A 25,704-nucleotide genomic window follows, 5' to 3' on the forward strand; every position below is an offset into this window, starting at 1 on the left:
TCTTCACAAGGTCCTTTACTGTTGTGCTGGGCTTGATTTGCACTTTTCGCATTAAAGTACATTCATCTCTAGGAGACAGAATGTGTCTCCTTCCTGAGCGGTATGTTTATACTTGCGTACTATTATTTGTACAGATGAACATGGTACCTTCAGGCATTTGGAAATTGCGCCCAAGGATGAACCAGACTTGAGGTATACCATTTTTTATCTGAGGTCTTGGCTGATTTCTTTTGATTTTCTCATGATGTCAAGCAAAGAGGCACAGAGTTTAAAGGTAAGCCTTGAAATACATCCACAGGTACACCTCCAATTGACTCAAATTATGTCAATTAGCCCATCAGAAGCTTTTAAAGCCATGACATCATTTTCTGGAATTTTCCAAGCTGTTTAAAGGTACAGTCAACTTAGTGTTTGTAAACTTCTGATCCACTGGAATTGTGATACAGTGAATTATAAGTGAAATAATCTGTCTGTAAACAATTGTTGGAAAAATTACTTGTGTAATGCACAAAGTAGACGTCCGAACCGACTTGCCAAAACTATAGTTTGTTTACAATACATTTTTGGAGTGGTTAAAAAACAAGTTTTAACGGCTCCAACCTAAGTGCATGTAAACTTCCGACTTCAAATGTAACTGATGCTAGTCACACTGACCGTACGAAAATAGGTTAAGCCAGGCCTAAATGTGTAGGCTCAATAAGCTAAAATCGGTCAAGGATTTTCAACCAGGAACTCTAGTCTTGATCAAAACACATCTACTGTGGTTCAGCAGGGAATGTGTGCATCTCAAATGGCACCCTATCCTGTAGTGCACTACTTTAACCAGGGCCCATTTGGAACGCAGACATTTGACTGACAGCTAATGGTTCAGAAGGAGTTCCCCAAACTAGCCTACCCACAGGAACACTAAAAATAAGAACTAACTAACATCAATACCCACAACCTGTAAAACTGACGCTGTTAGCCACAGTAATCAATGGGCCGAATGCTGATGACTGATACAGATTAAACCTGAATCCACTCGTTATCGCCGGTAGAAAAGCCATAATCACCCAGAAAAGCCATCGTGGGATTTGTGGAAATGGCTAAGAAAGCAACAGGTAAGTCAAGCCGGGACATGTGTTCGTTGCCTCTCTCTCTCTCTCTGCACAGTGAGTGGTGGTCCCCAGACTGGGGTTGCACTGTGCAAACCTCTGGGGCCGTATGTATAAAACTCAGTGTATCTCAGAGGTGGAGTGCTGATTTAGGATCAGTTTATCCTTTTAGATGTGATTACATGGGGGGGGGGGGGGGGTACCTGATCCTAGTTCAGCACTGTTACTCTGAGAGGCTTGATACATACGACCCCTGGCCTGCTTCTGCTATGCCTGTTGATCTGTGTGTACAGTAAAGCACCACAAACACCGCTCCCTCTCTCCCTCATAGAGAGAGAGACCAGCCGTGTCAGCAGCTTTCCTGACAGCCAGCTTCCACTGGCGCTGGGAAGCAGGGAGAGAGGGAGGGTAGTATTCTGAAGAGGGGTAGAGGTAGAGGGGCGGAGGGGAAGTGGGAGGTGGTGCTGATCGAGATGAAGTGCCCTAGGAGGTAGTGCTGCTCAGGGCTAGCGGCCTTTTGTTTATGGGTGCAACGGATTTCCTCCTCTTCGTCTGAGGAGGAGTAAGGATCGTACCAAAGCGCAGCGCGGTAAGTGTTCATGATGATTTTTAATTCAAACTCAGAACACTAAACAGAAAATAACAGCGTGAATTTACAAAACCAAAACAGTACCGTGTGGCCAAAACACTCACACGGAAACAAACACCCACAAACCAAAAGTGAAACCCAGGCTACATAAGTATGATTCTCAATCAGAGACAACTAATGACACCTGCCTCTGATTGAGAACCATACGAGGCCGAACACAAAAACCAACATAGAAAAACAAACATAGACTGCCCACCCCAACTCACGCCCTGACCATACTAAAACAAAGAATAAAATAACAGAACTATGGTCAGAATGTGACAATGGGTGGATACTGCTGATGGTGAGATACACCTGAAAACCCGTCTGCTCAACCGCTGTGTATGGGGTAAGGATAATAAGAGTTACAATTAGAGAAGGCTAGGGGGGGGGGGAACTTGATAACGTGTGAGAGAAATACCAGTGTTATGCATTCACTCATCTTGCCATTGATGATATTATATGGATATCAAACAGTATGTTCTGGGCACCTGGGGGACATTGTTTGGGGAAAAACAGTGTTGTGTTTATTTCAGGGCATCACCGCTTTGTGTGTGTTTCAGTCTCTGGTCGGTATTATACTCACTCAGGATGACGTGTGTGATGACAAAGGCGAATATGAATACAGTGAGGAAGGAGAGGGAGAGGATGAAGAGGTAGAAGAAACGGTAGTTCCTCTTTCCCACACAGTTCCCCACCCAGGGACAGTGGTGGTCAAAACGCTCTGCAGGGGAGGGAGAGAGGGGGAGGGAGAGAGGGGAGGGAGAGAGAGAGAGGGGGAGAGAGAGAGAGAGAGAGAGAGAGAGAGAGAGAGAGAGAGAGAGAGAGAGAGAGAGAGAGAGAGAGAGAGAGAGAGAGAGAGAGAGAGAGAGAGAGAGAGAGAGAGAGAGAGAGAGAGAGAGAGAGAGAGAGAGAGAGAGAGAGAGAGACAAATGTAAATAGAGAAGTGGTCGGACAGAGGGAAGGGAAAGAGTGGAGTAGAGACATAAAGAAGAAGAGAGAAGCAGATAGAACAGGGAAATAAAAGAGTGGAAAGAGAAAGGGAGAGATGGGGAGAGTAGGTGGTTTAAAAGTCATACATATGGAGCAGCCATCGAGTTAGTTAGCTTCTCCTATTATTTTCAGGACTACAGTACTCACCCACACAGTTGTCGCACAGGCTGCAGTGCGAGGCCCGCGGGGGCCTGAAGATCTTGCAGGTGAAGCAGTACTTGAGCTTCACCGTCTGCCCGTTGATGACCACCTCTCTGGTCCTCGGGGGCGGCCTGTACCCTGGACCACTGGGGCCGTTAGCCGCGCCTGAGGAGGACCAAACAAGAGCAAGTCAGATTTGGTTCACAAGGGAAGCATATTCATTTGTTCTCCTATGGTGGATATTCAGTACAGCCTCAGAGCTGTATCTTATTCCTAAAGCACAGCCTGTCCGTTAGGGGCCAGACACGAGTTCCTGTATCCAAGGGGGTTTGAGTTTGGGCAATTTTCAGGCTCTGTTTTTATTTCCCTGTGATAAACAAAGCAAGTCACGCCATCACATTTCAGGGGCGTCTAAACAGCTTCTACCACCAAGCCATAAGACTCCTGAACATCTAATCAAATGGCTACTCAGACTATTTGCATTGCCCCCCCCCCTCCCCCTCTTTTTACCCTGATGCTACTCTCTGTTATTATCTATGCATAGTCACTTTAACAACTCTACCTACATGTACATATTTCCTCAATTACCTCAACTAACCGGTGCCCCTGCACATTGACTCTGTACCGTATGGTGGAAAATTTCAAGATCATGTTATAATACTTTTATTGCATCAAATGGTTGTTTTATGCAACAGAATAGAGGATTCTTCTAACTATTGTGTGTGTGTTCTACTGAGGATGGGCCACTGGGACTGACAGGAGATTTACCATGTCTTTTGGGTGATAAAACCTAAAGAGCAATCCAGAGCATGAGTTAATGTTTCTGTTCTATATGGTACCAGGGAGACATGGCTCCAGTATGGAGTTAGAGGACCAGACACTGGTCTCTATACAATGAAAATTGTTGACACAGCAGATACTGTCTGCTATGAATTACAGGTGTCTTTCATACACATCTTAACCTTGTGACCCATTCTATACATCTGTTGTTCGTCATGTAGGTTGATAGGGGCGTATCTTGGCTATAAAATACCTTTGTACTTTGTCTCGGGGCTCTCAACGAATCATTTGAGCATGAATCGTTGGCCAGCCAACATTATTGTAGAGCATTCAATCGATTCACTTTATATGTGTGCATTGTATTGACCTGCTCCCTTATTAATAAGCGATTAAAGATTTAGTTTAAGTATAACTCTGACTTGTACGATAGGTTTGACTCTCCTCATTTGATAGTAAAGAAATGAACCACCACAACCGGTACCCCCTGTACAGTATATAGCTTCGCTACTGTTATTTTACTGCTAACTTTAATTGTTCGTTACTTTCATTCCTTATTTTTGTAGGTATTTTTCTTAAAACTGCATTGCTGGTTAAGGCCTTGTAAGTAAGTATTTCACCTGTTGTATTCGGCGCATGTGGCAAATCAAATTTGATTTGATTCAATTTGATTACGTAGGCTTTCGGAGCTTGATATATCAGCCAGCACATTTTACTGGCTCCCTCACTGATGGATTTTACAGTGGCGGGCCGCTGGGGAACGATGTTTACTTGGCATTACATTATTCATCTGCTCAGCAGGACCTAGCACTCCACTCAGAGATAAGATGCACATACACACACAGACTCACAAGCAAACACTCACACGCACACACACACACACACACACACACACACACACACACACACACACACACACACACACACACACACACACACACACACACACACACACACACACACACACACACACACACACACACACACACACACACACACACACACACACACACACACACACACACACACACACACACACACACACAGCCTGCTCTTCAAGCTTGGGGAGCAACACCTCTGCGGCTCTGCATATCGCTCACTCAGCATCACTTAATTCCCTACTCCCGTGACAGGAGGACTTTTTAAAAATGTGATTTTATTTAACCTTTATTTATTTAGTCAGTTAAGAACTAATTCTTATTTACAATGACGGCCTATCCCGGCAAAACCCTAACCCTCCCAATCACGGGCGGTTGTGATACAGCCTGGAATCAAACCAGGGTCTGTAGTAATGCCTCAAGCACTGAGATGCAGTGCCTTAGACCGCTGCGCCACTCGGGAGCCCCAAAAAACAATACTACTAATAAAATAATACTACTTATAGCTTTTATCGTTTACAGGTAAGGTACTGTAAATGTAATTTACAGACACTTCACAAGTCCTCAACTGGCAGGTTCATGAAGTAGTACCCGCAAAACACCAGTCTCAACGTCAACAGTGACGAGGAGACTGGCCTTCAAGACAGAGTTTTAAAGAAAAAGACATATCTCAGACTGTCCAATAAAAATTAAGATGGGCAAAAGATTAAGTTGGGCAAAAGAACACAGACACTGGAACTCTGCCTAGAGGAACTCTGCCTAGAAGGCCAGCATCCCGGAGTCGCCTCTACACTGTTGACGTTGAGACTGGTGTTTTGTGGGTACAATTTCATGAAGCTGCCAGTTAAACTAGACACTAATGTACTTGTCCTCTTACTCATTTGTGCACCGGGGCCTCCCACTCCTCTTTCTATTCTGGTTAGAGCCGGTTTGCACTGCTCTGTGAAGGAAGTAGTACACAGCTTTGTACGAGATCTTCTGTTTCTTGGCAATTTATAGCATGGAATAGCCTTCATTTCTCAGAACAAGAATAGACTGACGAGTTTCAGAAGATAGGTCTTTGTTTATGGCCATTTTGAGCATGTAATCGAACCCACAAATGCTGATGCTCCAGATACCCAACTAGTCTAAAGAAGGCCAGTTGAATTGCTTCTTTAATCAGTAAAAAAGTTTTCAGCTGTGCGACCATAATTGCAAAAGACTATTCTAATGATCAATAAGCCTTTTAAAATGATAAACTTGGATTAGCTAACACAACGTGCCATTGGAACACAGGAGTGATGGTTGCTGTTAATGGGCCTCTGTACGCCTATGTAGATATTCCATAAAAAAATATGCCATTTCCAGCTACAATAGTCATTTACAACATTAACAATGTCTACTCTGTATTTCTGATCAATTTGATGTTATTTTAATCAACATAAAATGTGCTTTCTTTCAAAATCAAGGACATTTCTAAGTGCCCCAAACGTTTGAACAGTAGTGTATAAATACACACAGTACCAGTCAAAATAACTTATCCTCTGCAGCAGAGGTACTCTGGGTCTTCCTTTCCTGTGGAGGTCCTCATGAGAGCCAGTTTCATCATAGTGCTTGATGGTTTTTGCAACTGCACTTGAAGAAATTCTTGAAACGCTTCGGATTGACTGACCTTCATGTCTTAAAGTAATGATGGATTTTAATTTATTTTTGCTTACTTGAGCTGTTCTACCCATAATATGGACTTGGTCTTTTACCAAATATGGCTATGTTCTGTATACCAACCCTACATTGTCACAGCACAACTGATTGGCACAAACGCAAATGAACTTTTAACAAGGCACACCTGTTAATTGAAATGCATTCCAGGTCATTCAACCTCATTAAGCTGGTTGAGAAAATGCCAAAGCGGTGCAAAGCTGTCATAAAGGCAAACGGTGGCTACTTTGAAGAATCTCAAATATAACATATATTTATGATTTGGTTACTACATGAGCCATGTGTTATTTTACTTCACTATATTAGTCTACAGTGTACAAAATAGTACAAATAAAGAAAAACCCTTAAATGAGTATGTGTGTCCAAACTTTTGACTGGTACTGTATAATATATATATATATATATATAAAAATAGCTCAGTAAAAAAAGAAAATACCCTTTTCAGGACCCTGTTTTTCAAAGATAATTCGTAAAAATCAAAACAACTTCACAGATCTTCAATGTAAAGGGTTTAAACACTGTTTCCCATGCTTGTTCAATGAACCATAAACAAACAATTAATGAACATGCACCTGTGGAACGGTCGTTAAGACACTAACAGCTTACAGACAGATGGTAGGCAATTAAGGTCACACTTATGAAAACATAGGACACTAAAGAGGCCTTTCTACACCAAAAGAAAGATGCCCAGGGTCCCCGTTCATCTGCGTGAACGTGCCTTAGGCATGCTGCATGGAGGCATGAGGACTGCAGATGTGCCCAGGGCAGTAAATTGCAATGTTTGTACTGTGAGACACCTAAGACAGCACTACAGGGAGACGGACAGCTGATCGTCCTCGCAGTGGCAGACCATTTGAAACAACACCTGCACAGGATCGGTACATCCAAACATCACAACCGCGGGACAGGCACAGGACAGCATCAACAACTGCCCGAGTTACACCAGGAATGCACAATGCCTCCATCAGTGCTCAGACTGTCCGCAATAGGCTGAGAAAGGCTGGACTGAGGGCTCGTAGGCCTGTTGCAAGGCAGGTCCTCACCAGACGGTTTTGTCTCACCAGGGGTGATGGTTGGATTTGTGTTTATCATCGAAGGAATGAGCATTACACAGAGGCCTGTACTCTGGAGCGGGATTGATTTGGAGGTGGAGGGTGTGTCAAGGTCAGGGGCGGTGTGTCACAGCATCATCGGACTGAGTTTATTGTCATTGCAGGCAATCTCAAAGCTGTGCGTTACAGGGAAGACATCCTCCTCCCTCATGTGGTACCCTTCCTGCAGGCTCATCCTGACATGACCCTCCAGCATGACAATGCCACCAGTCATACTGCTCGTTCTGTGCGTGCTTACCTGCAAGACAGGAATGTCAGTGTTCTGCCACAGCCAGAGAAGAGCCCGGATCTCAATCTCATTGAGCACGTCTGGGACCTGTTTGATCGGAGGGTGAGGGCTAGGGCCATTCCCCCCTGAAATGTCCGGGAACTTGCAGGTGCCTTGGTGGAAGAGTGGGGTACCATCTCACAGCAAGAACTGGCAAATCTGGTTCAGTCCATGAGAAGGAGAAGCACTGCAGTACTTAATGCAGCTGGTGGCCACACCAGATACTGACTGTTCCTTTTAATTTTCACCCACCCTTTTTTTCAGGGACACATTATTCCATTTCTGTTAGTCACATGTCTGTGGAATTTCTTCAGTTTATGTATCAGTTGTTGAATCTTGTTATGTTCATACAAATACTTACACATGTTAAGTTTGTTGAAAATAAAATCATATATATACAATTAAAGTCGGAAGTTTACATACACTTGGGTTGAAGTCATTAAAACCCATTTTCAACCACTCCACAAATTTCTTGTTAACAAACTATAGTTTTGGCAAGTCGGTTAGGACATCTGCTTTGTGCATGACAAAAGTCATTTTTCCAACAATTGCTTACAGACAGATTATTTCACTTATAATTAATTCTATTCCAATTCCAGTGGATCAGAAGTTTACATACATTAAGTTGACTGTGCCTTTAAAATTAAACAGCTTGGAAAATTCCAGAAAAGGATATTATGGCTTTAGAAGCTTCTGATAGGCTAATTGACCTAATTTGAGTCAATTGGAGGTCTACCTTCAAACTCAGTGCCTCTTTGCTTGACTTCATGGGAAAATCAAAAGAAATCAGCCAAGGCCTCAGAAAAATATTGTAGACCTCCACAAGTCTGCTTCATCCTTGTGAGCAATTTCCAAACGCCTGAAGGTACCACGTCGTTCATCTGTACAAATAATAGTACGTAAGTTTAAACACCATGGTACCACACAGCCGTCATAACACTCAGGAAGGAGACACGTTCTGTCTACTAGAAATGAACATACTTTGATGAGAAAAGTGCAAATCAATCCCAGAACAACAACAAAGGACCTTGTGAAGATGCTGGAGGAAACAGGTACAAAAGTGTCTATATCCACAGTAAAACGAGTCCTACATTGACAGGCCGCTCAGCACGGAAGAAGCCACTGCTCCAAAACCGCCATAAAAAAGCCAGACTACGTTTTGTAACTGCACATGGGGACAAAGATGGTACTTTTTGTTGAAATGTCCTCTGGTATGACCAAACAAAAATAGGACTGTTTGGCCATAATGACCACCGTTATGTTTGGAGGAAAAACGGGGAGGCTTGCAAGCCGAACAACACCATCCCAACCGTGAAGCACGGGGGTGGCAGCACCATGTTGTGGAGGTGCTTTGCTGCAGGAGGGACTGGTGCACTTCACAAAATAGATGGCATCATGAGGGAAGAACATTATGTGGATATATTGAAGCAACATCTCAAGACATCAGTCTGGAAGTTAAAGCTTGGTCGCAAATGGGTCTTCCAAATGGACAATGACCCCAAGCAAACTTCCAAAGTTGCAGCAAAATGGCATAAGGACAAGAAAGTCAAGGTATTTGAGTGGCCATCACGAAGCCCTGACAACAATCCTATAGAATATTTGTGGGCAGAACTGAAAAAGCGTGTGCGAGCAAGGAGACCTACAAACCTGACTCAGTTACACCAGCTCTGTCAGGAGGAACGGGCCAAAATTCACCTAACTTGTGGGAAGCATGTGGTAGGCTACCTGAAACGCTTGACCCAGGTTAATCAATTTATAGGCAATGCTACCAAATACTAATTGATTGTATATAAACTTCTGACCCACTGGGAATGTGATGAAAGAAATAAAAGCTCAAATAAATCATTCTCTCTACTATTATTCTGACATTTGACATTCTTAAAATTAAGTGGTGATCCTAAAACAGGGAATTTGTACTTGGATTAAATGTCAGGAATTGTGAAAAACTGAGTTTAAATGTATTTGGCAAAGGTGTATGTAAAGCTCCGACTTCAACTGTGTGTGTGTGTGTGTATATATACATATATATATATATATATATATATATATATATATATATATATATATATATATATATATATATATATATATACAGTGGGGCAAAAAAGTATTTAGTCAGTCACCAATTGTGCAAGTTCTCCCACTTAAAAAGATGAGAGAGGTCTGTAATTTTCATCATAGGGACACACTCAACTATGACAGACAATCTCCCTCGCCCTCCATTTCGTAAATCCGACCACAACTATATCCTCCTGATTCCTGCTTACAAGCTAGAATTGAAGCAGGAAGCACCAGTGACTCAGTCTATAAAAAGTGGTTAGATGCTAAATTACAGGACTGTTTTGCTACCACAGACTGGAACATGTTCCGGGATTCTTCTGATGGCATTGAGCAGTACACCACATCAGTCACTGGATTTTATCAATAAGTGCATTGAGGATGTTGTCCCCACAGTGACAGATCATGCTCTCCATAGCCGACGTGAGTGAGACCTTTAATCAGGTCAACATATACAAGGCTGCAGGGCCAGATGGATTACCAGGACGTGTGCTCCGGGCATGTGCTGACCAACTGGCAGGTGTCTTCACTGACATTTTCAACATGTCCCTGATTGAGTTTCTAATACCAACATGTTTCAAGCATACCACCATAGTCCCAGTGCCCAAGAACACAAAGGCAACCTGCCTAAATGACTACAGACCCGTAGCACTCACGTCCGTAGCCATGAAGTGCTTTGAAAGCACTGAGCCATTTAAAGCTTTGAAACCCTAGACCCACTCCAATTTGCATACCGCCCAAACAGATCCACAGATGATGCAATCTCTTGCACTCCACACTGCCCTTTCCCACCTGGACAAACGGAACACCTATGTGAGAATGCTATTCATTGACTACATACAACTCAGCGTTCAACACCATAGTACCCTCAAAGCTCATCACTAAGCTAAGGATCCTGGAACTAAAACCTCCCTCTGCAACTGGATCCTGGACTTCCTGACAGGCCGCCCCCAGGTGGTGAGGGTAGGCAGCAATACATCTGCCATGCTGATCCTCAACACTGGAGCCCCCCAGGGGTGCGTGCTCAGTCTCCTTCTGTACTCTCTGTTCACCCACGACTGCATGGCCAGGCCAGGCACGACTCCATCACCATCATTAAGTTTGCAGACGACACAACAGTGGTAGGCCTGATCACTGACAACGACGAGACAGCATATAAGGAGATCAGAGACCTGACCGGGTGGTGCCAGAATAACAACCTATCCCTCAACGTAACCAAGGCTAAGGAGATGATTGTGGGCTACAGGAAAAGGAGGATCGAGTACGCCCCCATTCTCATCGACGGGGCTGTAGTGGAGGAGGTTGAGAGCTTCAAGTTCCTTGGTGTCCACATCACCAACAAACTAGAATGGTCCAATCACACCAAGACAGTTGTGAAGAGGGCATGACAAAGCCTATTCCCCCTCAGGAAACTAAAGAGATTTGGCATGGGTCCTGAGATCCTCAAAAGGTTCTCCAGCTGCAACATCGAGAGCATGACCCCAAGCACACTTACCAGGCAGTGGTTGCATCACTGCCTGGTATGGCGATTGCTCGGCCTCTGACCGCAATGCACTACAGAGGGTAGTGCGTACAGCCCAGTACATCACTGGGGCAAAGCTGCCTGCCATCCAGGACCTCTACACCAGGCGGTGTCAGAGGAAGGCCCTAAAAATTGTCAAAGACCCCAGCCACCCCAGTCATAGACTATTCTCTCTACTACCGCATGGCAAGCGATACCGAAGTGCCAAGTCTAGGACAAAAATTCTTCAGTTTTACCCCCAAGCCATAAGACTCCTGAACAGGTAATCAACTGGCTACCCAGACTATTTGCATTGTGTGCCACCCCCAACCCCTCTTTTACGCTGCTGCTACTCTCTGTTTATCATATATGCACAGTCACTTTAACTATATACTTTCATGTACATATGTACATACTACCTCAATTGGCCCGACCAACCAGTGCTCCCACACATTGACTAACCGGGCTATCTGCATTGTGTTCCGCCAACCCCTCTTTACGCTACTGCTACTCTCTGTTCATCATATAAGCATAGACACTTTAACCATATCTACATGTACATACTACCTCAATCAGCCCGACTAACCGGTGTCTGTCTGTATGTAGCCTTGCTACTGTTATTTTACACTGTCTTTTTACTGTTGTTTTTATTTCTTTACTTAACTATTGTTCACCTAATACCTTTTTTTGCACTATTGGTTAGAGCCTGTAAGTAAGCATTTCACTGTAAGGTCTACTACACCTGTTGTATTTGGCGCACGTGACAAATAAACGTTGATTTGAAGTACAGTTCATTATTACTATGCATATTATCCCTTGCACATCTGTCCTGCTTTTTTTCTGGAGGAGGAAATTGAAAATATGTAGCCAACTCTGTATGCCTTCATTTAAAAAGGAGGATACTTTAAACAGGGTTTCATTGCCATCACTCAGCATCACTGCCTTCCTTGGACAAGTATTTTCATACACTGTGTCACTGGTTTATTGTTTAATATAAACTGAGTGTATAAAGTTAACTATGAAGATTTTAAAGAGGCTGTAAAGTAACTTTGGATCAAAGTTTCAGGCAACATCATGCGTCAATGTGGTGAACATCTGTGGGACTGAGATTTAGCCTAAATATTTAACCACGACTTTGTGTACATGAAAAACAAGACATTGACAGTGGTGGTGACGGCAGTTGCGTTGGGACAGAGCATACATTATGCATATTGGGGAAAGGGAAGGAGATCACTTGCTATCACTTCAGATGCCGTTCTTATACACAGAGGATTGTGAATGCATTTAACAACAAGACTCCTGCTGGAAGACAGTGCAGGAATGATGAGATGTGTATATAAAGGAGAGGAGAAAAACAAACACACACACACACACACACACACACACACACACACACACACACACACACACACACACACACACACACACACACACACACACACACACACACACACACACACACACACACACACACACACACACACACACACACACACACACACACACACACACACACACACACAGCAAAAGAGAGATGAAGCAGATATCAGACAGAAGGATTTGTTTGACTGCAAGTGAGTTGTGGGAAGCAGCAAATAAAGCAGCTTAGAATTGAAAACATGTTGAGCTGCTCGAAAGCAAGCATTTGTTGTGAGCGAGACTGGAGAGAGGGAGCGACAAAAGACCAAAAGAGAGGGAAAGAAAGTCGTTTGAAGGAGTTTAGAGGTTGCAAGAGCTAGTGAAGGTTGTGAAACAGACAATAGGACTAGACTACTTCTCCAAAAGTTCACCGCTTTTTTCAGTGCAGGCCTGTAATATCACTTTTCATCAACGTTTAATAAACAAAATGTCATTCTTGTTTACAGGTATGATTTTGATGGCAATTAGTACCAATTTCGCTGTTTGTAGAGTTGACCACACAGTACTGAACCTCCAGATCCTCTACTAGAGGATGTGTGGATGTTGTTTCTAGTGCATCACATTGTGACCGGCCACAGACTGTAAACAACCGAATTGAGTAAATATAACAGTGAATTACTTCTACCCTTCCTCAATGGCTGTTTAAAACACTGTTGATGTGGTGAGACATAGAAGTGTGTCCCAAATGGCACCCTAATCCCTATATAGTGCACTACTTTTGACTGGAGCCCTATGGTAGTGCACTACGCGGGGAATAGGGGGCCATTTGTGACGGAACCACGAGAGACGCTTTCTCTCCTTGCTCTAAGAAAGCTGGAGTTAGATAAACAGAGCAAACAATGCCCAAATTTGGTCATTCTCGTAGTACTGGATATTTTGTGATTGACAATTCTATTCTGGAATGCTGTATTCACAGAAAAAAACAGAGTTCCAAAAATACATCCAGATTGTTCTGTCTGTATAGCACAGCTTTTGCTCATTGAAAATCACTGACTGATTCTTCTTGGTACGCATTGGATTGGACATCTCATAACAAAACGGAACTAGTGGCTTGCTCCTGTGATAGAGGGTTGCATCCCAAATAGCACCCTATTCCCTACATATTGCACTACTTTTGACCAGAGCCCTATGAGCCCTGGTCAAAAGTAGTGCACTATACAGGGAATATGGTACCATTTGGGACTCTGATGAGATATTTTCTAGATTGAACACTAAAACGAGGCCTTTGGTCAGGCTGTTTGAACAACATGCCATTGGTGCTCAGGGTAAAGCACCTCTCAAAGCTGATGTCATCTCCAAACATAAACAACACTGAATACCTTATAATCTCACATGTGAACACAGACACCAAAGGCGGTTAGAGGCCGCATGTGATTGGCTCGATCCAAACCGTTTGACAGTGGTCAGGGGAAGTTCACGTTGACCTCAAATCTATCTGCCTCATTAGCTGAACACAAACAAGGAGAATAAACAGCATCAGAGACTCTGAGTGCAGAGTCCTGCCTGGTCAAAGTCCCAAAATGCACCCTATTCCCTATACAGTGTACTACTTTTGACCAGGACCGTGGACTACTTTTGACCAAAACCCACCTCTGGTCAAAAGTAGTATACTACTCACCTACACTATATAGGGAATAGGGTGCCATTTGGGAAACCATCCCCTGGACCGTCAGGAAACGACGGTCTATTACCTATCTAGTTACCTATTTGTCTCTCCAGGTCGGCAGCCTCGTCGGGCGTGGCGCGGGGCAGGACCCCCGGGTCACTGAAGCTGGCCCTGAAGAGCATCCCCAGCACAAAGAAAAACAACACCCCTCCGATCACTGGGATGGCTGGGGTCAGGTTGGACGCCAGGAATGGACAGCTGCATGAGAGAAGATAAAAAGAAAGGTGTAAGAATGGAAAAGTATGTAGGCCTAATTGGTAGTTGTTCTTAGTGTGGTCTCTGTATTTGAGTGGGTGGAATGTTTACAACTAATAGAACTGTTAGGACAAACAGACATGCACGCACACACACACACACACACAGACAGTAATTATTTGATTAGCTAACTCACTTATCCCAATCCCAGTGTTTTCTTCATGAACAGATGTTGGTCAGTGCAATCACATTAAAGCACTACTGTCATGTCCTTTGTATCTGTCTTCATTAGGTGACAAGACAAGAGGGCCAGGGCCAATGAGTAATGGCCTTCCTGGAAAGTGAAAATGAATAGCCTGCTTTTCAGTGGCACAATTCAACACACCTCTGGTGAAAAGTAGTGCACAATTTTATACTCCTGAGACCCAGCATTTCATTTTTGTCTTCTCTAGTGAACGTCAGTTTTTGGTCTGTATCTCTGAGGCCATATAAGCCACAGTATTCAGTGAGATGTGTGTGTGTGTGTGACCTTGACAACTTTATCTTCTTGGTTCTTAAAAAAATGTCTGCCATCAAAATTAGCATATATTATACAAATTTGAAAATAAGTTTGATTAATTAATTACACACACTCCTTCGATATAAAGTTGTTTTTGATGAAAATTAAAACGTGTCAGTGTGTCACTTTCATGAGGTTGGAGTAATAACATGTTCAACTACTTAATACATTGGTTCAAATCTAGGTTGTGCCTTTCTTTAGTTTAAGAAAATGAACAACTTAAGAAGAATTGTTCACTTCTCTCATTGACTTCTCAAACCCCGGCCTGGTCTGTTTCGCCTGTTTTGCAAGCGTTCCCAGAAGTCTAGCTATGTTGCCCCTCTGGGTTTAGAAACTCTGTGCTTTAATGTAAATGTTTTCATGTTTACATCCTAATGACCACGATAGAGGACAATTTTGCACATACAATAAAAGATAAATAACAATATTTTCAAACTTTTTTTATTCGTACAATGTTGTTTTCCACCCCAAACACTTCTTATGTAAAAAAAAAAAGTGTATCCCAAACGTATTTTTTCTTTCGGGTCTAGGGAATATGGGGCCATTTGGAATGCATCCACTGACTGAAATCTACTGGCCTAGGGCTGAGAAGAAAAACAATTCCCAAGTATCTTACTCGACTGGCATCCGTGACAAAGCCATGAAATTAAAGGTATGCCCTTGTGTTTATTTTCACATTATTTATAGATATGAACAGAGGCTCCCTTCTTCTCTTCTCAAAGCCTGCTGCTGTCTGGGTATCTAGTAGCACATTCTATACATATGGCAATGGTATGGCGCTACGTGAATTTGACCATGCAAAGGGCATGACCTGTGCTATTTAAAAAATATATATAAAGTAAAAGTAAGTATTGTCTGAGCCAGAAAAGCTCCTGCCCTGTCGGCCAATATCCTGTTTATAGCGTGAGGTAGCATTATGTACGCTACAAGTACACCCCCTGGACTGGGCGCTTTCCATAACTATGTTATGGCCTTATATGCATTTTTTCCATTCAAATATAATGACCTCCCACAACAACAGTCACTGGCTGTCTGCTGTGGATTCAGCTCTAATGTAAATAGTACACTCCAGGAAGCCCCCGAAACGATATTATCACGATGCAGGTACGATTTGTATTGCGATTCTATTAGGGCTGACCCGAGATTTCATTTCGTTTGCGGTCGCAAATTTATCAAAAATATGTCATGCCCGATGTCCACCAGATGCATGTTTCGTTTTATCGAATGTCTAACCCGCCTTTTATGTACCAGAGGTACATGTACTTCGATTTTCAACTCTGGAATCTGTGTGTACTCCCGTTTGTACCACCGCACGGTAAAAGCAACACACAAGTTGAAAATATTGAATGAATGTAGTACACAGAACGCAGCCTAGTGAGGCACCTCGAACGTAATGTTGCGGACTGCTCCATTGAAAATGAATGCCATCCGCCGGAAAGCAAGACTATGGTGCATCTGGTGGACATTAAGAGTGGACTAATTCATTGCGGAGGCCGCGGGGATGGCTCCGTCCATTTCTCTGCACAAGGCGCGTCTCTCTCCGGCCGGTTTGTGCACATCCATTGTTTCATAACTTAATTGTGTGAATAATTAGCCCTTTTATTGTTAGAGACTATCAATTCCTCATTACATATATCACCAGTAATACATTTACCGTTAATTCCCATATTTTCTCATCTACAATGTTTGTTTGGTTACAGTCATTTATGTTAATGAATACAGTCGTTTACCGTTCTCATCGTCGGAGTGGACATGTTGTTTGCAGAGCTCACAACCTATGCTACACTTGTGAGAAACAAGTTTTGGTTTATTTCATTCCATTTACGAGTTGTCAATTTATGAATTGTCTTTTTTTTGTTGCGCTCCTGTCAATGTTGAGTAAAGACGCGCACTTGATTACGCATAGAAGTAAGCTTAGGCTACCTGACCTGCGCGCAAATGTACACATTTGGGGATGTCTGATAGTTTTCCTGATTGTCTTAAACTCACCTCTGCTAATGAGCTGTGGAGCTTCGCAAAGTATTTTTTTCTTCGCCTCAAACAGCAAGTAAACCAAGTCTGTTTTTTACATCCATTGAGAATGATATACAATAGCTCCTCAATGTATTTGACAATTCTTACCAGCTCTCTCCCTTATAACCACCAAGCCTCAGTGTGAAAGGGGAAAATATCATACAGTGAAAACGTCATAAAATACCTGATTACGCTACTTTCTTATCCCTTGCGAAGTTCTGCAAATACAGCGGTGTCTGTCTGGAGCTCACTGCAGGGGTAAACTGAGGGCCCAGAATAGTTGATACAATGTTTCAAGTTTTCTAGAGCGACCTGAGGGCCGGACCCAGTTGATAGTTGATATGAACTTGCAGTTTAATAGATGATATGTTTCAAGTTCGATGCAGATAGGCAGAGTAGAGAGATGAATGTGATTGAAAGAACATGAACAAACCTCCATGTGTAGCCAATGTGATTTAGGGCTATAGGATATTTCTTTTTAAATCATGATATTTTCTACCTACAATGTTTTTATTTGTTGGCTTTATGGAGTTTTTATTTATTTATTAATACCCATAATAGTACCAAAATACGTTATTATAATTGAAGTGTTCCACGGAAATGTGTATATGAAAATCATAACTGGCATGCAGATCGGTTAGAAATTGTAAGAAAAATTGTGTATGTGGAAAACAAAAACCAATAAATTGTCAAGTTAGCACTCCCCATGAAAAAGCTTTCCGACCCCTGGTGTAGCCTATTACCAGCAACTTCAGAAGCATAATGGCAAAATCTGTGAAGGCCAGCAGGAGCAGGAGGGTCAGGAACAGTTTTTTTCCTTGGGGTTATCTTGATCTCTGGCTCCCTCGAGTCATTTGTGTCTTAATTATTTATTCAAACAGTGCACTTAAAGCATCAAGCTCAGTGCATATAGTTGATTTTATTAAAACACATAGGGTGTGTCTATATATATATAAAAAAATGGTGCAATTTCGACCAATTGATTGGTCGAAAGAACAGACAACATTTTGGTCTGGGACAGCCCTAGATTCTATATGTATTACGATTCGATATGGCAATTTCAATGCAATTCACTGTTCCAAACATTGGTCACTATATTTCTCCTGTAGAGGGACAAGAGAGAGTCATGAGAAAATGAGTTTGATCAGTCATGGACATAAGTACTCAAAACATATTAGCTCACCATTTAAAGTGGAAATCTGCAGTTCAAACAATAACAAAGCAGTTTCCAAGCCACTATTTTGGTAGAACACTGAGGGATGGGGCTCGAGAAATGTAACCATTCTCAAACACATGGACAGAGTTATGGATACAAGGACCGACCATCCACGATATCAAAATTATACAGTGTTTGTTTATATTTACCTAGTTTACAAACAAAGACAAAAACAAGCTTATATTTTTGGTTCTGATGGGGTAGGACAGTTGAACTAAGCTCATAGGCATCTAAGTTATATTCTTCAAGAATCAACTGGTATATATCATCCATTTAAAGGTCTAAAAAATGGGCGTAGCAACTGCAGATTGCCCCTTTAACGGTAAGATCTTAGCGAAATAAAGAAAGTTTTTTTTCATTTTATTTTTTGAATCAACACTTTGTCATATAAATTTATATCGTAAAAAAATTATACTGCTGTATCAATTTTTCCCACATCACTAATATCTTACCTTCAGCACTCTGGTCGATATCTTTAAAACATCCATTAGGACTGATGATCCATATTCTTAGGAAACCTTACATTAAGAACTTAACCTCTGTCTGCAAGACTGAGTGAGAGGACAGAGCGACTGGTCCTAGGGGTTAGTAAGAACAGCCCCAGATCCTGTTATTCTGGGCTTGGTGGGGAGATTCATCAAATACTCCACTATGGCTCCTCTCACAAGACTTCAGTCATTCTCAGATCATGGCTATGTCCCAAATGGCATCTTGGTCAAAACTACTGCACTGTGTAGTAAGTAGGGTGCCATTTGGGACGCAACCCATAATATAACCGTTTGGGAAAGATTTGGAATGTTCCTTCCTAAATTAGATTGAGTTATCTATTATACAACAATTTGATTAGAACAAGGATTGGATGTCCATTCATATTTAGTGGGTACAATATCCAAATCCAAATCTTTCATGAAATAACCCCATGTAGGTTCCCTAAAGTGCTCTGTGTTGTTCCAATATCAGACATTGAGATCTCCATCATTTCATGGGGGGGGTATATTGAGCTCAGGTTTGATTCATTGGTTTCAGGTTATAGCCTAGGCAGTGAGGGTAGAGGAGCACCTCTAAAACTATATTAAATCTTAAATGGTAGTAGTCATGAAGTGAAATACCATGCTTTTATCCACTTACTGCTGCATAGTCAGTGTTGACTGATATGAGAGCAGTATAGCTGCCACTTTAGCACTGTGAGGCGGCTACACTGGAATTGAATTAGACCGAAACCCAGAGACCTTATCAGTCTGTCATAATTGGGATTGGAAATAGCTGCAGAAAGTTTCCAAGTAGTAGCTTTAGTCCTTCCTTTTTTTGTCCTTCTGAGGAGGAGGTTATCAACCAAGAAGACGTGGATGTCGATTATGTCAGCCCCCCGCACCTCTCTGATTCAGAGGGGTTGGGTTAAATGCGGAAGACACATTTCAGTTGAAGGCATTCAGTGTTATACAACTGACTTTCCTAATGTTGTTGTTGGCATTTTACCCAAAACAGGGATACTTGTCAGAGGGCTTGAATCTGGTGAATCTGGCACACAGTGGAGGGAAAGGTTGGGTAGGGACATTGTAGCGAGTCTTTCAATCTACAGTATATAGCTGCATTGCTCTATCCCACTGCCTTTGTAAAAAGGACTGTGCCCTTGGTATACAGCCTATGGAATATGGACAGTCTTAGATACTGTACTGGAAAAATAGTCTGAATGAAAGCTTAAAAATACACAAGGACAGTCTTCTGGACCCCAAATTTCAGGCAATGGTGTTCTGGGCCCTATTATTAGAAATGTATCCCCATGAATCAAATGAATGTTTCTCAGCCTCGAGAAGAGGAGAAGTGAAAACATTCAGACATCATCATCTTTCCGTCATTTCATTTTCTGATGCTCTATGCAAAAATCACGAAACAACATGCAAACGTTAACCAGCAGTTGATCCATTCCATGGTTGAATCACGACACATTAATTTGACCATTTGTGCTATGTTTCCCAGGCAAATCCCAGAGCATGTTGGACTATAAACGGATGAATGTTTTGGCTCTTCACTCAGGCTAGAGGATTGTAATTACTTTAGTCTTATCCTTGAGTCAAACACAACCAACAGAAACCAAGGCTGACTGCATCCCAAATGTCACCCTGATCCCTATGTACAGTGGCTTGCGAAAGTATTCACCCCCCTTGGCATTTTTCCCGTTTTGTTGCCTTACAACCTGGAATTAAAATATATTTTTTTGGGGGGGTTTGTATCATTTGATTTACACAACATGCCTCCCACTTTGAAGATGCAACATATTGTTTTATTGTGAAACAAAGAAGAAATAAGACAAAAAAATAGAAAACTTGAGCGTGCATAACTATTCATCCCCACAAAGTCAATACTTTGTAGTGCCACCTTTTGCAGCAATTACAGCTGCAAGTCTCTTGGGGTATGTCTCTATAAGCTTGGCACATCTAGCCACTGGGATTCTTGCCCATTCTTCAAGGCAAAACTGCTCCAGCTCCTTCAAGTTGGATGGGTTCCGCTGGTCTACAGCAATCTTTAAGTCATACCACAGATTCTCAATTGGATTGAGGTCTGGGATTTGACTAGGCCATTCCAAGACATTTAAATGTTTTCCCTTAAACCACTAGAGTGTTGCTTTAGCAGTATGCTTAGGGCCATTGTCCTGCTGGAAGTTGAACCTCTGGCCCAGTCTCAAATCTCTGGAAGGCAGACAGGTTTCCCTCAAGAATTTCCCTGTATTTAGCACCATCCATCATTCCTTCAACTCTGACCAGTTTCCCAGTCCCTGCCGATGAAAAACATCCCCACAGCATGGATGGTGTTTTCGCGGTGATAGTTTTCCTTGACGGCCAAAAAGCTAAATTTTAGTCTCCTCTGACCAGAGTCCCTTCTTCCATACATTTGGGGAGTCTCCCACGTGCCTTTTGGCAAACACCAAATGTGTTTGCTTATTTTTTCTTTAAGCAATGGCTTTTCTGGCCACTCTTCTGTAAAGCCCAGTTCAGTGGAGTGTACGGCTTAGTGGTCCTATGGACAGATACTCCAATCTCCGCTGTGGAGCTTTGCAGCTCCTTCCGGGTTATCTTTGGTCTCTTTGTTGCCTCTCTGATTAATGCTCTCCTTGCCTGGTCCGTGAGTTTTGGTGGGCAGCCATCTCTTGGCAGGTTTGTTGTGGTGCCATATTCTTTGCATTGTTTTATAATGGATTTAATGGTGCTCTGTGGGATGTTCAAAGTTTCTGATATTTTTTTTATAACCAAATCCTGATCTGTACTTCTCCACAACTTTGTCCCTGATCTGTTTGGAGAGCTCCTTGGTCTTCATGGTGCCACTTGCTTGCTGGTGCCCCTTGCTTAGTGGTGTTGCAAACTCTGGGTCCTTTCAGAACTGGTGTATATATACTGAGATCATGTGACAGATCATTTGACACTTAAATAAAGTCCACCTGTGTGCAATCTAACTAATCATGTGACTTCTGAAGGTAATTGGTTGCACCAGATCTTATTTAGGGGCTTCATAGCAAAGGGGGTGAATACAAATGCACACACAATTTTTTGAAACAAGTAATTATTTTCATTTCACTTCACCAATTTGGACTATTTTGTGTATGTCCATTACATGAAATCCAAATAAAAATCCATTAAAATTACAGGTTGTAATTCAACAAAATAGGGAAAACACCAAGGGCGTTGGTCAAAAGTAGTGCACTATATAAGGAACAGGATACAACCTAAATCAAACTGGGACTAATCGGTTACTCTCCTCCAGTTGCCTTGCAAGCTGTTGGTTCGACAGGACACAAAGAGCTCAAGAGGAAACTGTTACTACGGAAACGAGAACACTACGGTGCCATGTTTTGGTATGGAATGTGGGAGGAATGAAAGACCACAGAGGGAAAGGTGGGGGATGGGGAAAGAGACAGGCAAATCTCTGTCAGTCATCCCTCGACTCTCTGCATATTACCATTGATGTCAAATGAATGAATTTGCATGTGATAACATTGGGCCTTTACAAGCTGTCATGAACAATTCTAATTGAAGACATCTGTGTGACTTATTATTATTATTACTTAATGGCCTTATATTGGTGACATTTTAGCACTCAATGAGTAGGCCATTGAATTGCAGGCTTTTCAGGCTGATACACTAAGCAAATCCAAAAAGGTTCTTAATTGGAATCCGTTTTGATTGCAGTTATATAAATCTTAAAAATGACCCTTTGGAAACCTGCAGAAGCTTAGAGATCGATGGGTTGGACGATCCTTTTCTCCTCAATCATCTTGAAAAAAAGTGTACTTCAAAACTGGAAATCAACCAATGCTCCATCGTTAAAAAAAATGGAAAAGTCAAATACTTTATTATCTAAATGTTGAAAGTGCATGGGCGACTGAGAGAAGCAAAATGCAGTTTGAGACCATGTGGCGGAGAGTGACACGGGTGCTGGAGATGGATGGAGGTGTAAGCAGGTCGGTCTGGGCAGGGGTGATGTTGTGGATGTTTGTATGCGTCTGTTGTCATTTGTATGTGTATGTTTTAAATATTTATATTAAAACAATTTGAATAAAAAGGAAGCTTAGATCTATGAAAACTTTCAGACCTTCAACGTGTGAGAAAGGATCACAGTTGATGACTATGAGTCTTGCTGACTTAGTTAACATTTATGTACACTGCATTCAGCCTTTCCTTCCAGCTCTCTGCTGCCAATGACTGGAACGAACTGCAAAAATCACTGAAGCTGGAGACTCATATCTACCTCACTAACTTTAAGCACCAGCTGTCAGAGCAGCTCACAGATCACTGCACATGTACACAGCCCATCTGTAAATAGCCCATCCATCTACCTCATCCCCATACTGTTATTTGATTTATTTTGCTCCTTTGCACCCCCGTATCTCTACTTGCACATTCATCTTCTGCACATCTATCACTCCAGTGTTTAATTGCTATACTGTAATTATTTCGCCACTATGGCCTATTTATTGCCTTTACCTTCCTTATCCTACCTCATTTGCACACACTGTGTATAGACTTTATCTATTGTATTGTGTTGTTGTTTGTGTTGCACTGCTTTGCTTTATCTTGGCCAGGTCACAGTTGGAAATGAGAACTTGTTCTCAACTAGCCTACCTGGTTAAATAAACGTGAAATAAAAAAACATTTCAAAATAAAAATTCAGAAAGTATCACAGCCTTATTCTAAAATTCATGAAATCGTTTTTCCCTCATCATTCTACACACAATACCCCATAACGACAAAGCAAAAACAGGTTTGTAGAAATGTTTGCAAATGTATTAAAAATAAAAACGGAAATATAATATTTACACAAGTTATCAGACCCTTTACTCAATATAACCAGGATCTCCAGGAGATTTTTCTCCAAGACCTGCGCCACCTGTCTGTTACTGTCCTCATCGCCCCTGGGACTGTGGCATCGACCTGCTTGCAGGCTCTACGCCTCCGCGCAGCCGCATCTACCCTCTGTCGGTGGCTGAAACCAAGGCCATGGAGGAATACATCCAGGAGGCTCTCCAACGGGGTTTCATCCGAACGTCCACCTCCCCTGAGTTGGCGGGCTTCTTCTTCGTTGCCAAGAAGGACGGAGATCTACACCCGTGCATCATTTACAGAGGACTCAATTCCATCACCACCAAGCACCGCTACCCTCTCCCGTTTGTGCTGGCCGCGATCGAACAGCTCAGTGGGGCCCGTTTCTTTTAATACCAAATTGGACCTCCGGAGTGCCTACAATCTGATCCGCATCCGGGAGGGGAATGAATGGAAAACGGCATTCAGCACGATGTCTGGTCACTATGAGTACTAGGTGATGCCTTATGGATTAGCCAATGCTCCGTCAGTGTTCCAGGCATTCGTTAACGAGGTGTTCCGGGACATGTTGGACACAAGTGGTGGTCGTGTATATCAACAACATCCTGGTCTACTCGGTCACCTTGGAGGATTACATCGCCAATGTCAGAGTAGTCCTGGAGCAACTCCTGGAGAATCACCTGTATGTCAAAGCGGAGAAGTGCCAGTTGCATCAGGTTGCTGTCTCCTTCTTAGGATCAGTCCATAGGGAGTTATGATGGAGAGGAAGGTCGATGCAGTCAGGTCATGGCCAGTCTCAATCACCATAAAGGGGCTACAACGGTTTTTGGGGTTTGCCAACTTCTACCGCCGCTTCATTAGGAACTTCAGCTCCATCGCCTCTCCTCCTATCCTGGGGCTATTTCACTTACACTGGTCAACGGCATGAACTTTACCAAGTACAAGGATGCTGAGACTTGGTCTCAAGTAGATCTTCCAGCAAGACAATAACCCCAAGCACACATAAAAATCTACAAACATATCACAGAAAAAAATCAACATTTTGAAATGGCCATCTCAGTCTCCTGACTTGAAACCCATTAAAAACCAGTGGTTTGAATTGAAGAGGGCAGTCCATATTCACATACAAAGGATATCAAGGATCTAGAAATATTCTGTATGGAGGAAAGGTCTAAGATCCCTCCCATTGTGTTCTCCAGTCTCAAATAATTGTATAAAAATGCTCAGTGTAGAGTATATTGTATTTTTCAGAACATCAAACTTTGAATTTTAAGAAAATAAAGGTGTACCTTTGATAAGAGAGGTCAAGGAACCCACCACACTTGTCTGTAGATCTGTAGCTCATATGGACAGGAAATATTAATGTATTTTCAGTTAAATTAAAAATGGCAATTCTAATGAGTGTACTATGAAGAAGGGATGTCATTGACCTAACATCAGGTGGTTTTAGATGTACTGTATTCGGAAAGTATTCAGACCCCACACCTTTTCCACATTTTGTTACGTTACAGCCTTATTCTAAAACTCAATTGTTTCCCCCCTCATCAATCTACACACAATACCCCATAATGACAAAGTAAAAACTTTTTTTTTTTGACATTTTTGCTAATAAAGAAACAAACAACTGAAATATCACATTAACATTAGTATTCAGACGCTTTACTCAGTACTTTCTTGAAGCACCTTTAGCAACGATTACAGCCTCGAGTTTTCTTGGGTATGACGTTACAAGGTTGGCGCCGGATAAGATGGCTGCCATTCTACAGTTTCCTAACCAACTGTGTTTTTTCACATTATTTGTAACTTATTTTGTACATAATGTTTCTGGATATCAGGACAGCGATTACTCACCTCGTAGTGGACACAGTTTTTTTCTTTAACAAGTCGGACGCGAAGGATATACTTCAGACACCTGACAAGTCACAAATCCCAATCATTCGCATGAGAAAGAGATATAGGGGACGTAAATGAACTATAGATGAGCTACGATCACAAATATCCTACCAACGGGACATTAACCGCTAGCGGAACCCCTCGACAACATTCCGCTGAAAAGGCAGCACGCGAAATTCAAAAATATTTTTTAGAAATATGTAACTTTCACATATTAACAAGTCAAATACAGTAAATGAAAGATAAACCTCTCTAGGGTAGGGGGCAGCATTCAGAATTTTGG

General features: G+C 42.3%; 1 protein-coding gene across 4 annotated transcripts in view; it reads right to left on the reverse strand.

The window, feature by feature from the left end:
- Positions 1–25,704, reverse strand: part of zdhhc14 (zinc finger DHHC-type palmitoyltransferase 14) — a 61,784-nt gene that overhangs the window by 9,977 nt on the left and 26,103 nt on the right. For all 4 annotated transcript variants that reach the window (XM_046297951.1, XM_046297953.1, XM_046297950.1 and 1 more), the window contains exons 2-4: positions 14,271–14,431; positions 2,863–3,021; positions 2,309–2,446 (exon numbers count right to left, since the gene is read on the reverse strand). In XM_046297951.1, the coding sequence (XP_046153907.1) occupies positions 2,309–2,446; positions 2,863–3,021; positions 14,271–14,431 (458 nt within the window). The remainder of the gene's footprint in view (positions 1–2,308; positions 2,447–2,862; positions 3,022–14,270; positions 14,432–25,704) is intronic.

The sequence above is a fragment of the Oncorhynchus gorbuscha genome, linkage group LG14, assembly GCF_021184085.1.
Source record: "Oncorhynchus gorbuscha isolate QuinsamMale2020 ecotype Even-year linkage group LG14, OgorEven_v1.0, whole genome shotgun sequence".
NCBI lineage: Eukaryota > Metazoa > Chordata > Actinopteri > Salmoniformes > Salmonidae > Oncorhynchus > Oncorhynchus gorbuscha.